Source organism: Molossus molossus, unplaced genomic scaffold (assembly GCF_014108415.1).
Source record: "Molossus molossus isolate mMolMol1 unplaced genomic scaffold, mMolMol1.p scaffold_m16_p_5, whole genome shotgun sequence".
NCBI lineage: Eukaryota > Metazoa > Chordata > Mammalia > Chiroptera > Molossidae > Molossus > Molossus molossus.
This window is the reverse complement of record NW_023425388.1, coordinates 11,547,225-11,563,394: the sequence shown is the minus strand read 5'-3', so window position 1 is coordinate 11,563,394 and position 16,170 is coordinate 11,547,225. Positions and strand designations below refer to the sequence as shown.

Below are 16,170 nucleotides of genomic sequence, written 5' to 3'. Positions count from 1 at the left end.
CCCTGTCATCACGGAATTAATGTGCCGAGGGGGTGTGAGCCCCTCGGCCAACTCCTCAGAACTCTAGTGCCAAGACAGGGGGAGGGCTTGGCCAGGGCACAAGGCGCGAGCACCACGTCCGTGATCTTCCCGAGAGCAGCTGTTGGAGCTCTCAGAGGAGGACACTGCAGCTCAGAGCAGGACGAGAGCATCCAGATGTGGGGCCAGGGGCTGTGCAGTCAGAGGCCTTGGTGCCCGTCGTTCAAGGGCTCTGTGTCCTGGGAGGCATTCGGGTCTCTTTCCAAACATAGCAGGGAGCCCTTAGCAGAATTTCTGGAGAGTGAGGGACACATCTGAACTGTTTTCAAAATCCAGACAGAGACCCGTGGGGCACGGGGTGAACACAGGACTTCGAGGGGCCAGGTGGACACACACCTGCAGGGGCTGTTTGAGGTCCAGGCGTTGAAATTCAAAGCTGAACCAGGTGGGTTATGCTGGACCATGGGGTACTGAGGACAGAGGAGGGGACAGCCCACAGATGGAACATGGGTACCTAATCAGCAGCAACGGGGGACAGGTGCAGGACCCCCAGGCTATGAGAGGTAGCCGGGTTAGGTCAATTCCAAGGAGGTACGTTGGGTGACAATGACAAAGCATATGTGGGACACCATGACTTGTGGTAAACCAGACCCCCCATGGATGGCTTAAGGGCTTCAGACAAGCAGCATGAGGAGTCCACAAACTCTCAGCATCCCCACCTGTTCCTGCTCAGAGAGGCTGAGGGGACACAGGGCTGAGATGGTTCATGACCACACGTGGGCCAGCAGTGCACCGTGGCTCGTACAGGACTGAGACCTGCTCTTAGCTCCCTCCCCCACCTTGGGAGCCCTCCGTGTGGCCTGGAGAGAACAGCCTGTTCACAGCTGGTGTCCCGTCCATGCTCTGCCCTGGTTAGCTGGTGACCTGGGCCCCTCTTTCTTTGTAAACAAGAGTCCTCCCAGTTTCACGGGCAACTGCACAGCCTGGTCCTATCCCCAGCTCTGTCCTGACCCAGACTGGGGGTGGGTCAGGTTGTTCGCTCAACCATCGGTGACTGTAAGTCAGGTGGTGGGAAAGTTCTGTTCACCTGAGCACTGTGCGGTGACCTGGAATGAGGACACACATGAGTCCTGGGAGCTGGGGAGGCCTAATGCATGTGCTTCCTCCTCACCATAGAGTGTCCAGAAGGTCCCAATGTAGCTGCCATTGTGGGTGGCACTGTGGCAGGAGTCGTGCTGATCGGTGTCCTCCTGCTGGTCGTCTGGAAAGCTGTGACCCACCTGAACGACCTCAAGGAGTACAAGCGCTTTGAGAAGGAGAAGCTCAAGTCTCAGTGGAACAACGTGAGTGGCCATCCCTGGGGGCCCGAGACAACTGGTCCCATGTGAAGAGTCTCACCCTCTGGCCCCCGTGTAACCCTCACATGTGGCTAACACCTGCCTCTTCCCCCACCTTCCAGCCCCCCAACCCCCGCCCCGCATCCTCAGAGCTGCTGAGCACAAGTCCTGCCAACAGGATCAGAACTGGCGGGAAGGTCACCTAGATCTGAGCTCCTCCCTCCCCGGCACTCACACGTCCCATTTGCTTTTCCACTAGGATAACCCTCTTTTCAAGAGCGCCACCACGACTGTCATGAACCCCAAGTTTGCTGAGAGTTAGGGGCACGTGGTGAAAATAAGATCATCTGAGCTGAACAAACGGAATCACCCCCAAACCACGTCTCCCCCATCAGGCAACCCTGCTCCATGGACATGGCTCACCACACCTGACAATTCCATCCATTAATTGAAAATCCAATGTTACTTTCTGTCCTCGGAATGACAGATATGGCCATGTGATTATGTGGACTCCTCAGGAGACCAGTTGCCCCTTCTGATACATACAACCTTCTGGTAGAGACTTGCAAAGGGACTGCTGCAGTCTTAGGGGTTAGATACATGTGTTCCTGTGTAAAAATGAGGATGGTTTAAAAAAAAAAAAAAAATGAGGATGGCGGTCCAATGAAAGGTGGTAAAAACATATTTATATTTGCACTTATCAGAGTATAAAGTTACATCCATTGATTAGACTGTTAGAAGGGACAGAACTGAAGGGACCCTGCGCAGAGTCCCTCTCCCACACCACCCAAGACGCCATCTTTCCTAGGTAAAAGGGGAAAAAAGATAACATGCTACTGTGTATAGAGAACCCTAAAAGATTCTACCAAAAAACTAATAGAACTGATAAATAAATTCAGTAACGTAGCAGGATACAAAATAAATATTCAAAAATTGGTTGGATTTTTGTACACCAATAATGAACTATCAGAAAGGGAAACTAAGAAAACAATCTCATTTATAATTATATTAAAAAATAAATAAAATAACCCAGCTGGTGTGGCTTAGTGGCTGAACATTAACCCATGCACCAAGAGGTCACCAGTTTGATTCCCGGTCAGGACATATGCTCAGGTTGTGGGCCAAATCCCCAGTGGGGGACATGCAGGAAGCGGCCAATCAGTGCTCTCTCTCCTCAATGCTCCTCTCTCTCTCTCTCTCTCTCTCCCTATCCCTTCCTGTCTCTCTATAATCAATAAAGAAAGAAAATGTTTTAATAAAAAAATAGAATAGAATACCTAGGAATAAATTTAACCAAGGTAGTAAAAGACTTGTACTCAAAAAATTATAAGACACTGAAAAAAGAAGTTGAAAAAGGTACAAATAAATGGAAGCACATACCATGCTTATGGATAGGAGGAATTAACATCATTAAAATGTCCCTACTACCCAAAACAATCTATGGATTTGTCACAGTTCCTATCAAAACACCAATGGCACATTTCACAGAACTAGAACAAATAACCCCCAAATTTATATGGAACCATAAAAGACCCCAAATAGCCACAGCAATCTTGAGGAAAAAAAGAACAAAGTTGGAGGTATCACACTACCTGAAATCAAATTATACTACAAAGCTATCATAATCAAAACAGCATGGTACTGGCATAAAAACAGACATATAGATTAATGGAACAAAATAGAGAGCCCAGAATAACCCCAGCCTATATGGTCAATTAATATTTGGAAAAAAAGAGGCAAGAATATACAATGGGGTAAAAGCAGTTTATTCAATAAATGGTGTAGGGAAAATTGGACAAATACATGCCAAAGGATGAAACCAGACTACCTTCTTACACCATATACAAGAATAAACTCAAAATGGATTAAAGACTTAAATGTAAGACTCAAAACCATAAAAACCTAGAAGAATATAGAGGCAGTAAAATCTCTGACATTTCTCTTAGCAATTTTTTTCCTAATATATCTCCTCAGGCAAAGGAAACAAAAAAATAAATAAATAAACAAGTGGGAATATATTAAACTAAAAAATCTTTGCACAGCAAAGAAAACCATCAAAAAATGAAAAGAAAACCTACTGTATGGGAGAACATATTCACCAATGATACATCTGATAAGGGGTTAATATCCAAAAGTTACAAAGAACTCTTAACTATGTATAGTGCGACGTGGGTATTGGAAATATCAGGGGGAATACTTTGTAAAGTACATGACTGTTTTGTTTTGTTTTTTTATCCTCACCTGAGGACATTTTTCCATTTTTTGTTCAGATAGAGTGGGAGGGAGAGAGAGAGAGAAACATCGATGTGAAAGGAACACATCAAGTGGCTACCATCCACACGACCAACCAGGGCCGGGGACAAACTGCAATCGAGGTATGTGCCCTCAATGGGAACTGAACCCGGGTCTCTCTGGACCACAGGCCGACGCTCTAACTGCCTGAGCCAAACCGGCCAGGGCACGTACATGATTGTTTAACCATTATGCTGTACACCTGAAACCAATACAAAATGATATTGAATGTAAACTAAAATTGAAAAATAAAATTATGTAAAAAAAAAAAAAAAGATTGAGAGAAATAAAACTGTGCCCCTCATTCACTGAATTTCAACTGCTAATAACTCTCACTGCTGGTTGTCCTGGGACCCTTTCCCTTCCCTGTAGACTACAGTATAGTGAGCCTGTGCTACATTGTGAAGTGCTGAGAGTCGCACCTGGCTTAAGCAAGAACTCAATGGGATTAGCTACCTTTTTTTTTTTAAGCCAGAAAGGGAGAAAGGGAGAACAAAAATAATAGTAAATATATCATATATAACTTTTCTGATGATAGAAAAAAGTATGACTATAAGAGCAAATCATATAAAAAGAAAACCAAATGTTCTATTAAGGCAAGAATCTTTATTTGTGATTAAACAAGTCAGCACTCAGTTATTCATTACACTAATTGAAATGAATCAATAGAAAGGTTAAGGAAAGATTCCGTGGGAGGTTGAATAGTGACCCCTAGAATTCTTGTCCACCCACAACCACAGAACATGACCTTATTTGGAAATAGGGTCTTTGCAGATGTAATTAATTAAGATGAGGTCATGCTAGATTAGGGAGGGCCCTAAATCCCATGACTAGTGTCCTTATAGGAAGGGAAGAGGACACACTCAGACACAAAGAAGAGAAGGCATAGATTGGAATGATGGAGCCACAAGCCAAGGAACCCAAGGATTGTCAGCAACCACCAGAAGCTGAAGGAGGCAAGGAAGGATTCGTTGTTAGCACTGTGAGAGGAAGCAGGGCTCTGTCAACACCTTGACATCAGACTTCGAGCTCCAGAACTGAGAGAGAACACATTTCTGTTGTTTTGAGCCCCCCAGTTTGTGGTATTTGTTAGGATAGCGACAGGAAATGGATCCAGGTGCCATGAAGTACAGCCACCAGACCACAAGAGGGCACTGTCTACCATCAAGCACTACATACATATAAACTTGGGTCAAAATAACGGCGGATATTTGCAGAGAAAGCCCTACAAATTGTGTTCAGATATAATTTAAACACTTGTTGTTTTTTAAAATTTCCAACCAGTTGCTCTGTACATGGAGTAGCTACTCTCTGTCTCACTGCTTCACTAATAAACTCTTTCACTTTAAACTCTAAAAATAATAATAATAAAATAAAAATAAGAATTTATAGCCCTGGCTGGTTTTGCTCAGTGGTTAGAGCATCGGTCCCTGGACCAGAGAGACCCTGGTTCAGTTCCCACTAAGGGCACGACCTTGGTTGCACTTTGTCCCTGGCCCCAGTTGGGGTTGTGTGGTGTGTGGGTGGCAACCAGTCCATGTGTCTCTCTCGCATCCATGTTTTTCTCTCTCTCTTCCTCCCGCACTATCTGAAGATAAATGCAAAAATGTCCTCGAGTGAGGATAAAAATATAAAATAAAATAAGAATTTACAACCATTTACATATTGCTGGATAGTTTGTGACATTTGCAACAAATTGGCCAGGAACTGAAGGCATAAATTCCCCCCAACAATTTCCCTTCCAGGAAGAGGAACATATTTTGAAATTTCTATAGTCAAGGCCTAATTCCTCTCCAAAGAGGTAATTCTATGCTACATACTCAACAGAAATATACAAGAAAGGCTCCCCTCACCCCCCAGCCTGGGCAATACTGCTCTAGGAAAAGCAGTGATGTGGGTCCCAATACTGCTCTAGGAAAAGCAGTGATGTGGGTCCCAATACTGCTCTAGGAAAAGCAGTGATGTGGGTCCCAAGGACAAGGCTAAGGGCCCATAGACCCACATTTCCCAGCTCAAGTGCTTCACCAGCCTGATAGGAGCTGAAGATCCCCAGCCCAGCATGGGGAGAGCTGATGCCCCTTTCCAGCCTGGAGCTAGGCTTTTAGACCACACTTCAGCCAGTTCACGCCACATGTGCAGGGAGAAGGTCTTGCTTCAAGTGTGCGGTGTTTATAGCACCCCTTTCCCCTGAGTTTCTCTGAATAAGGAGGCCAGAAACTAAGTTATGGTACCAAACGGATAGCCGCCATGGTGGCCTCAAGAATAGTTCTAGACTCATAGATACAGAGAACATTTTGTTGGTTGCCAGATGGGAGGGGAGTTGGGGGAACAAGTGAAAAAGTTGAAGGGATGAAGAAGAAGTACAAATTGGTTGTTAGACTGAAGAACCTCAAAGGGAAGCAGGGAGGTGGGGTGGGAAGAGAGAGACCAGAGAACTATGCATATATGCATAATCAATAGACACAGACAACAGTGTGGGGAAGGCAGGAGGGGGGCAGGAGTGGGGAGGAGGGGGTCAAGGGGGGGAAATAGGAAACATCTGTAATACACTCAACAGTAAAGATAAGTTTAAAAAGGAAAAAAAAAAAGACTAAAAATAAAAAGAATAGTTCTCACACCCATGCATATATGGTCAACTAATATTTGACAAAGGAGCCAAGAATATTCAATGGAGAAAAGACAAGCTCTTCCCCAGCTGGGAAAACTGGATCTTCACATGTGAACAAAGGAAACTAGACTCCTGTCTTACACCAGTCACAAAAATTAACACAAAGTGGATTACAGACTTAGATGAAAGGCCAGAAACCATAAAACTCCTAAAAAAAATATAAGGAAAAAGTGCCTTGACATAGGTTTTGGCAATGATTGTTTTTTTATGTGACGTATATTTATTATTATTATTTTTTTTTATCCTCACCTGAGGACATTTTTTTCTTTTTTTTGTTCAGATAGAGTAGTAAGGACAAAGAGGAAGTGAGAGAGAGAAATATCGACGTGAAAGGGACACATGCAGTGGCTGCCTCCCACAGGGCCCAACCAGGGCCAGGGACAAACTGCAACCAAGATACGTGCCCTTAGCGGGAACCGAACCTGGGTTGCTCTAACCGCTGAATCAAACCTGCCAGGGCTGATGTGATGTATAAAGCACAAGTCACAAAATTAAAAAATAAGCTAACAGTACCACATCAAATTAGAAAGCTTCTGCCCAGCAATAAAAATGATCAAACAAATGAAAAAACAATCTACAAAATGGGGAGGGGGAGTTTACAAACCATATATTTGATAAGGGAGTAATAAGCAAAATTCATAAAGAACTCACACAACTCAATAGCAAAAAAAAGAAAGATCCAATTAAAAAATGGGCAGCCCTGGCCGGTTTGGCTCAGCGGTTAGAGCATCAGCCTACGGTCCCGAGAGACCGGGTTCGGTTCCCACTAAGGGCATGTACCTTGGTTGCAGTTTGTCCCCGGCCCTGGTCGGTCGTGCGGGTGGCAGCCACTCGATGTGTCCCTTTCACATCGATGTTTCTCTCTCTCTCTCTCTCTCTCTCTCTCTCTCTCTCTCTCTCTCTCTCTTCCTCTCTCTCCCTCCCACTCTACCTGAACAAAACAAAAAAAAATGTCCTCGGGTGAGGATAAAAAAAAAAAAAGGGCAAAAGGGCCTGCACAGACATTTTTCTAAAGAAGATATGCAAATGACCAGCAACTCCATGAAAAGGTGCTGAACGTCACTAATCATCAGGGAAGTGCAAATCAAAACCATGAGATATCACTTCGCACCTGTTAGGATGGCTATAATAGAAGTCAAGAGGCGAATGGTGGCGAAGATGTGGAGAAAAGGGAACCCATGTACACTATTTGTGGGAATATAAATTGGTACAGCCACTATAGAAAACAATATTAAGTTTCTTTTAAAAATTAAAAGTAGAACTACCATATGACCCCGTAATTTCATTTTTTAATTTCAAAGGAATGTTCATCACAGCAACAGTAGCCAAGACATGGAAACAAGTTTAGTTCCATCTATGGATAAATGGATAAATAAAATGTGATACATATATACAATGGAGTATCATTCAGTCACTAAAAAGAAGAAAATCCTGCTATTTGTAACATGGATGGACCTTGAGGGCATTATGCTAAGTGAAATAAATCAGAGAAAGAAAATACTGAATGATATCACTTATATGTGAAATCTAAAAAATCTGAGGATTGCCCTGGTGAGGTAACTCAGTTGCTTAGAGCATCATCCTGATTCACCAAGGTTGCAGGTTTGATCCCCAGTCAGGGCACATACAAGAATCAACCAATGAATGCATAAATAAGTGGAACAACAGATCGATGTTTCTCTCTCTCTCTAAAAATCAATCAATAATCAATCAATCAATAAACTGAGAATTAATAAACAGAAACCTCATTTGAATTGGAATTCGGAGGACCTGTGGGGGTAGATCTTACCCCTGTACCATTCACCGATTACCCCAAACAGGAAGAGAGGTATTTTCTATCTCCAACAGGAAGATGTTTTTCTGCTCTATTCTTCCAGCAGGAAGGAGGATCTTCTCCTTGCCTGGCAACCACTTAGCCAATGAAAGACTGCTACTATTCAGCCAATGACAAACCACTATACTTTGGGAGCTCCCAGTGTCTCCCCATGGACTCTTTGTTTATCACAGGCCCTCTGAACTTCTGCTTTCCTCTATAAAACTGCTTCCTCTCCTTTGTTTCCTGGACTCGCACTAGTTCCCCTTTAGGCCACATGTCCCAAACTGCAATTCTTCGTTGTTCCCAAATAAACCCATTTTGCTGGAGAAACATCTGGCTGTCTATATGTTTAAGAGCAACAAAATCAGACTCATAGAAACAGAAAGCAGATTGGTGGTTGCCAGAGGTGGGGGTGAGAGGGGTGGGAGAAATGGGTGAAGGTGGTCAAAAGGTATCATCATTCAATTTTAAGACAAGTTTTCAGGATGTAATGACAAGCCTGGCAAATACAGTCAACAAGACTGTATTGTATATTTGAAACTTGCTAGGAGAGTAGATCTTAAAAATTCTCATCACAAGAAAAAAGAATTCTAACTATGTAAAGTGATGGATGATGTTAACTAAAATGATACATACAGCAAAGCATTATGTTGTACACCTTAAACTTACAAAGCTGGAAAAAAATATAATGACCTCCTGAATGGTTGACTAGAATAAGACGTGAATGGACCTGCTAGTGGATTTAATGTTGGCACTGGTCAAGGCAATGATGTAGCAGAGAGAAAATTAAACTGGGAATTTGAAGACTTGATCTCATCTTGCTTCAGGCACAGGCATGTAGTGTGACCACTCACAGGCCTTTATTTCCTCATGTGCAAAATAACTGAGTTGGACCAACATCTAAGATCCCTAGCAATAAGTCTACTATTTTTTTTTTTAAGTATATTTTGCCCTGGCCAGTTTGGCTCAGTGGTTACAGCATTGGCCTGCAGACCAAAGGGTCTCGGGTTTGCTTCTGGTCAAGAGCATGTACCTGTGTTGCAGATTCGATCCCAACCAGGGCCATGTGGGAGTCAACCAATCGATATGTCTCTCTCTCTCTCTTCCACTCTGTCTAAAAGTTTTTTTAAAACATTTTTTAAATCTATGGAAAAATATCCTCGGATGAGGATTAACAACAAAAAAAAGTTTTGTTTTGTTTTTTGCCCAGCCGGTGAGGTTCAGTGGTTGAGTGTTGACTCATGCACCAAGAGGTCGCCGGTTCGATTCCCAGTCAGGGCACATGCCCAGATTGTGGGACCGATCCCCAGTGGAGAGCATGCAGGAGGTGGCCAATCGATGTTCTCTTTCATCGATGTTTCTAGCTCTCTCTCCCTCTCCCTTGCTCTCTCTCTAAAAGCAATAAAGAAAAAAAAGTTTTTTTAAAGTGTTTTTTTTTTGCCACCCACTTTCATTGCAGCGTTATTCACAATAGCCAAGAGGTGGATACAACCTGAGTGTCTGTTGACAGATGAATAGATAAAGAAAAAGTGGTACATCTATACAATGAAATATCACTGAGCCTTAAAGAAGAACATTCTGGCCCTGGCCAGTTTGGCTCAGCGGTTAGAGCGTCGGCCTGCGGTCCGGAGAGACCCGGGTTCAGTTCCCGCTAAGGGCACGTACTTCGGTTGCAGTTTGTCCCCGGCCCTGGTTGGTCGTGCGGGTGGCAGCCACTCGATGTGTCCCTTCACGTCGATGTCTGTTACATGCTATAGCATGGATGAACCTTGAGGACATTATGCTCAGTGAAGTAAGCTAATCATAAAAAGACAAATACTGGCCCCAGCCAGTTTGGCTCAGCATTTAGAGCGTCAGCCTGTGGACCAAAGAATTGTGGGTTCGACTTCGGTCAGGGGCATGTAGCTCATTTGCAGTTTGTCCCCAGCCTTTGTTGGGGTCATGCAGGAGGCAGCCAATTAATGTGTCTCTCTCACATCAATGTTTCTCTCTCTCTCTCCCTTCCTCCGCCCTCCCTCCCACTCTATCTGAAAATCAATGGAGGAATGTCCTCAGGTGAGGACTAAAAAAAAAAAGAGACAAATACTGTATGATTGCACTTTTATGAAGTATCTAAAGTGGTGGTCAAATTCATAGAAACAAAGTAGAATGTGGTTACCATGGGGGCTGGGGGAAGGGAGAAGTGGGGGGTGGTTATTCAAGGGGTATAGTTTTGGTAAATAAAATGGAAAGTTCTAGAGATGCGTTGCACAATAACATGCATACAGTTAACACTGCTGTACTGTACACGGAAAATGATTGAGATGGTATATTTTGGTAATGTGTTCCTCATCACAATAATTTTTAAAAGGATAATAAAGGAAAGAACAGCCATCCCACTATAGCCATCCCACACCTTCTTCCCTGCCTCCTGCTCGAGCCCTGAGGGGACCTGCACGGACCCCATCCTCAGCACTCAGGCCCACAGCTCGCAGGACAGGAAGGTGGGGGGGGGGACAGCGAAGCACAGGGTTTTGCAGGACTTGTCTTCTCCCGCCACCCTCCGTGGCACTCACCATAGCCTGACCCTCAGCTACTTCATTGGTCGCCCTGGGAAGGGCTGGGGCTGAAGAATGGGGGCTGGAGAAAGGACAAGGGCACTTACCTATGGCCTGCTCAGCTCTTCAGTTGACTCAGGAACCTGACCTTAATCTTGCTTCCAGGGAGACAATGGGCTCCACTCCTGCCTGGGCCTGCCTGGGCACCCGAATGCTGGGGAAGCTCACAGGAGTCCACAGTGCTGCCTTCAAGGTGGGGCTGCAGACAGTTCTCCCGTCTCACCTCCGCCTTCATTGTCGTTCGCCTCCAACAAAGGAGTGGCGGAGCTGTGACTTACCCAGGAAGACCGGGAATCGCTGCAAGCTGGTCAAGGTGCTGGTTGGCCAGTGTCTCCTCCTGCTGGAGAACACAATACAGCAAACATTTCTGCCACGTTCCCATTTGCCGGGACTGCTCTGAGCACTTTTATAACATTAACTCATTTAATCCTTACAGCAATCACAAGAGCTAGGCATTGTGGATGTACAGGGGCCACATGCTAACCGGACAAGCTCAGGGGAGGCCTGCGTGGTAGCCTTGCAAACGCAAAGACCTAAAGTAACCACAAAGGGATGGTCTGAAATTAAAACTTTTTCACTAAAAGCAGTTTATGGCAGGTAGTCACGACCTAGGCCAGCATCTCCCCTGACAAAGGTCAATCTTTACCTTAACGGAGCCTGTCTATTGTCTTTTTGCATCCACAATAACATACCTTCGGAAGGTCACAGTAATTTTCCTCTTTCTGGACCCCTCAAAGCAGAGGCACCGCTCTGCAGAGACCACAAATCCCCTCACTGTTATCGAGTTAATTGCTGACTGTTAAGGATCCTTACCCACCTGTGTAACAGAGGTGCGTGTCTATCATTTTACTTTTCATCCAATCCCAGAGGTTTCCCTGCTTTGCTTTCTCCCACCTCCCTAATCTACCACCAATAGATTTCGTGTAACTCACATCTTCTCTTTTGACTGTATAAAATAAGGTGCAAAACTGCCTTCTCTGGAGCATTATCTCAATCTATTGTGATTTTGTTTCCTGGAAATTGTTGACAGTTTGGTTCAAATAAATTAAAAAATTCTTCACAAGTTTGAGTGTTTCTTACGTTGACAGCACTTTAGGAACAAGCAAACTGAGGCACCGAGAGACTGAGAACTGTGCCCAAAGCCACAGGGCCCGGAAGCAGCAAAGCCGAGAGCAGCGCCATGGGCAGGGAGATGTCCCCCTGTCTGTTCACCCCTCAACATGCTGGAACCTACAGTGGTCAGAGAGTGACTGGAGGACATGGGTGAATGGATGCCAGGGACATCCAGTCCCCCAGATGACAGCAGGCCTTTTGAACCAGAACTCTGAACATACCACGTTAATGGTGAAGGCTTAAGTTGTCACCCTAATTATTTAGGAAACACAAGGAGATAATCTCAGAGTGAGAGCAAAGCCATTTTTTAAAGAATCACAGCCCCGGTCCGGTTTGCTCAGCGGTTAGAGCATCAGCCCGCAGACCAGAGAATCCTGGGTTCGGTTCCCACTAAGGACACGTATCTTGGTTGCGGTTTGTCCCTGGCCCCGGTTGGGGTCATGTGGGTGGCAACCAGTAGATGTGTCTCTCTCACATTCATGTTTCTCCCTCTCTCTCTCCCCCTCTCTCCCACCCGCTCTATCTGAAAATAAATAAATGTCCTCGGGTGAGTTTATAAAAATAAATAAGTCCTGGCCGGTTTGGCTCAGCGGTTAGAGCATCGGCCTGCAGTCCAGAGAGACCTGGGTTCGGTTCCCACTAAGGGCACATACCTCGGTTGCAGTTTGTCCCCGGCCCTGGTTGGTCGTGTGGGTGGCAGCCACTTGATGTATTCCTTTCGCATTGATGTTTCTCTCTTTCTCTGTTCCTCTCTCTCCCTCCCACTCTACCTGAACAAAAGGTGGAAAAATGTCCTCGGGTGAGGAATAAATAAATAAATAAATAAATAAATAAATAAATAAATAAATAAAAATAAATTTCTAAAAAAAAAAAAAGGAATCACATCCATTAAAAACCACCAGAACCCATAACTCTCCTGAAGAGGCTCCATGGCCACCGGGAATGTGGGTCAGGCTCAGATCCACCATCCAGGTCAGGTTTTCATGAGACAGTGGGTGTCCAGTGGCTCTCACCCTTTTATGTCATTCTTCCTCAGCCTCAAGAAATGTATCCAAGTTTTTTCCCCAAAACCAGTACTTTTCTCAAAGACTGTTCACCACTCAAATCCTTTGTGGGATACGTGGAAGGGTACCTTTCCTCAGTCCTGGAGGTGAGGTGGAAATCCTCTGTGTTGATTGTATTAGCTTCTGATTGCTGCTGTAACACACTGTCACAGATGTAGTGGCTTAAGACAACACATGTTGATTATGCTATAGTTCTGAAGGTCAGAGTCCTAAGTCAGGAATCCTAAGTCAAGAAAAATCTGCATTTCTTCTGGGGGCTCGAGGGGTGGAACCATTTCCTAGATTCTAGCTTCCAGGGCTGCCTGCATTGCTGGGTCCCCTTCCTCCATCTTCAAAGCCAGCAATATAGTGTCCTCGAATCTCTTTCTGATTGAACTTCCTGCTTCCCTCTCATAAGGACCCTGTGGTCACACTGGGCACACCAAGTAATCCAGGGCAATCTCCCCACCTCGAGATTCTCAATTTAATCACATCTGCAAAGTCCCTTTTGCCATGTAAAGTAACATTTGCAGGTTCTGGGGCTGAGGGCATGAACATCTGGGCAGTGGGCATCATTATTCTACCACAGAAACCTCTGCCATTTCCAAACACTTTCTCCTCTTGTCTCTTTTGAAAACCCAATTCTTCTGAAGATTGTGCGTCACTTTTAACCAATTACCCACCCCGTTACCATAACCCAACGGCTCCCAGCATTGGAATCACCAGGAGAACTTTTAGAACTCCCAGTTTTTGGGTCACACCCCAGACCGATTAAACCACAGTATCTGCGGATGCAGCCAGACATCAGTACTTTTTAAAAATATCTTTGGGAGAGCATCTGAGATCTTACTCTTAGCATATGTCACCAGTTTGGCTCATATAAAGTCATAAAAATTCAAATGTGTATATATATAAATATACACATTTATATATAATTACATATAATTATGAATTATAACATGAAGAACTTGGGGACCACTGCTATAAGGAACAGACTTCCCCTGCACCCCCCTGTGAGGCCCTGCTTGATTTGCAGGGCCAAGAGCAAAATGAAGGGGTGGGGAGACCCTTGTTAAAAACCAAGCATTTCAGTAAAAAAAAAAAAATATATATATATATATATATATAGCCCTGGCCGGTTTGGCTCAGCGGTTAGAGCGTCGGCCTGCAGTCCTGAGAGACCTGGGTTCGGTTCCCGCTAAGGGCGCGTACCTCGGTTGCAGTTTGTCCCCGGCCCTGGTCGGTTGTGCGGGTGGCAGCCACTCGATGTGTCCCTTTCACATCGATGTTTCTCTCTCTCTCTCTCTGTTCCTCTCTCTCCCTCCCACTCTACCTGAATAAAAAATGGAAAAATGTCCTTGGGTGAAGATTAAAAAAAAAAAAAAAAACCAAGCATTTCAGGACAGTAATTGCAGAGGGGACAAACCTTGAGGCCAGCACATGGCTCAGTATCTTCCCTCCACACCTGTTCTCACCTCTAATGAGGTTGGTAGCCATGTGCAGGATCCATCCAGTATATGGCCTCCAAGTCCCTTGACTCCTTCACACCAACGGTATCTGCATGCCCCCTTCACGTGGTTCATCGGTACAGCCTCTGAGACCTCGATCTTAAAGCATCCCACACTGACCCCAAGGACCTGGCTTCCTCCGGTCCTGCTCTGCTTTCTGGGGCCTCCAGTCCATTGATCCCCAACTGTTTCCCCCTCGTTTTAAATCTCCAGCTTCTCCATGTCCTTCCTTCAATGCTGATAGGCCATGAACCTACACTAAAATCCTGTCCTTATAGACAGGCTTCACTCTGTCCTGTGAGCCTGGTAAAACACCAACCCTCCAACTTTACACGGGTCATAGGCTGCATTAACAGATGGAAAAGCTGGAGGGGAGATTTCAGGAGGCTAATGATGCTCTATTGACATTCTGGCCACAGATCACAAACAGGCCCCCAACTCCGCGAGTCAATGCTGCCTCATTCCCTAACACATCCGTGTTTCCACTCTGCAACACAGCTATTCTTTCCTCGAATCTCCCAAACTGATCCCAATTGCTAATGACCTCAAATCGTTCATCCTTCCTAGAGAAAATAACACCCTCCCTCAAGGAGGGCCACCCAACCTGCCCGCAACTACACCTTCAAGAGCTTTCCTCCTGGTACAGCCAGCAGCTGCCTGTTTCCCAGGCTGAGCCCATCCGAGCCCAGATCCCACTCGCACCCACCTTCCCACACCCACCTTCCCTCACATTGTGCTCTTAAATGATTCCTCTCTCCTTCGCCAATTTGTATCTGTTTGACATTATGGCCATTGTATGAAAACATGCTTTAATATCTCTCTCCCAGCTTTCAAAAAGAATTCAAGTCATACCAAATATGTTCTCTGACTACAATGGAATTAAGTTAGAAGTCAATAACAGCAAGATATCTGGAAAATCTTAAAACAGTTGGAATATGAAAATATACTTCTAAATACCCATGATCAAAGATGATATTAAAAAGTAAATCACAAAGTATTTTACACTGATTGAAATGGAAACACAACATATCAATGTTTATGGGATGCCACTATCTCACTACTTAAAGAAAATGAATAGCCCTTAATGTCTCTATTAGAAAAGAAGAAAAATCTCAAATCAATGACCTGTTTCCATGGTAAAAAAAAAAATTAGAAAAAGCAAATAAAAGCCAAAGTGAGTAAAAGAAAGGAAATATAGGAAATATAATGTAACCTGAGAAAAATACCAATAAAAACAAAAGCTGCTGCCTTGAGGAAAAAAGAAGAAGGAAAAAAAGATAAACCTCTAGTCAGACAGATCAGGGGAAGAAAATATGAAAGATACAAATTAGCAATATCAGGAATAAGAGAGGTGGTAGCACTACCATGATTAATGAGGGCATATTGTGAACAAATTCATATCAACAGAGTCAACAACTTAGATGAAATATACTCATTTTTTGAAAAACAAAAATTAGGCTCACTTGAGAAGAAACAGAAAATCTGAATACCCCTATATCTTTAAAATAGAGTTCCAAATAATCTGTAGGGGGTGGGATTAATTTAGTCACAACAGGGGACTGCACATAGCAGGTGCCCACCTTCCTGACCTCACCTGTTGACTTGAGAAGGTGGAGTCCAGGTGACAGAGGCTCTGCCGCTCTGCTAGGAAAAAGCTGAGTCATAATGAGATCGAACCTCTCCAAGTCACCATGAAACGCCCTGGGATCAAACACATTCAGATCACACTAAAGAAGATGGGTGGAGGAATTCTAATACCGTCCACACCTTGACACACC

The 16,170-nt window shown here is 44.5% G+C and overlaps 1 protein-coding gene across 1 annotated transcript in view; it reads left to right on the top strand.

Annotated features, from left to right (window-relative positions):
* Positions 1-2,002, top strand: part of ITGB2 (integrin subunit beta 2) — a 30,305-nt gene extending 28,303 nt beyond the window's left edge. The window contains exons 15-16 of the mRNA XM_036242587.1: positions 1,195-1,361; positions 1,615-2,002. Of these exons, the coding sequence (XP_036098480.1) occupies positions 1,195-1,361; positions 1,615-1,677 (230 nt within the window). The 3' untranslated portion in view covers positions 1,678-2,002. The remainder of the gene's footprint in view (positions 1-1,194; positions 1,362-1,614) is intronic.
* Positions 2,003-16,170: the final 14,168 nt, after the last annotated feature.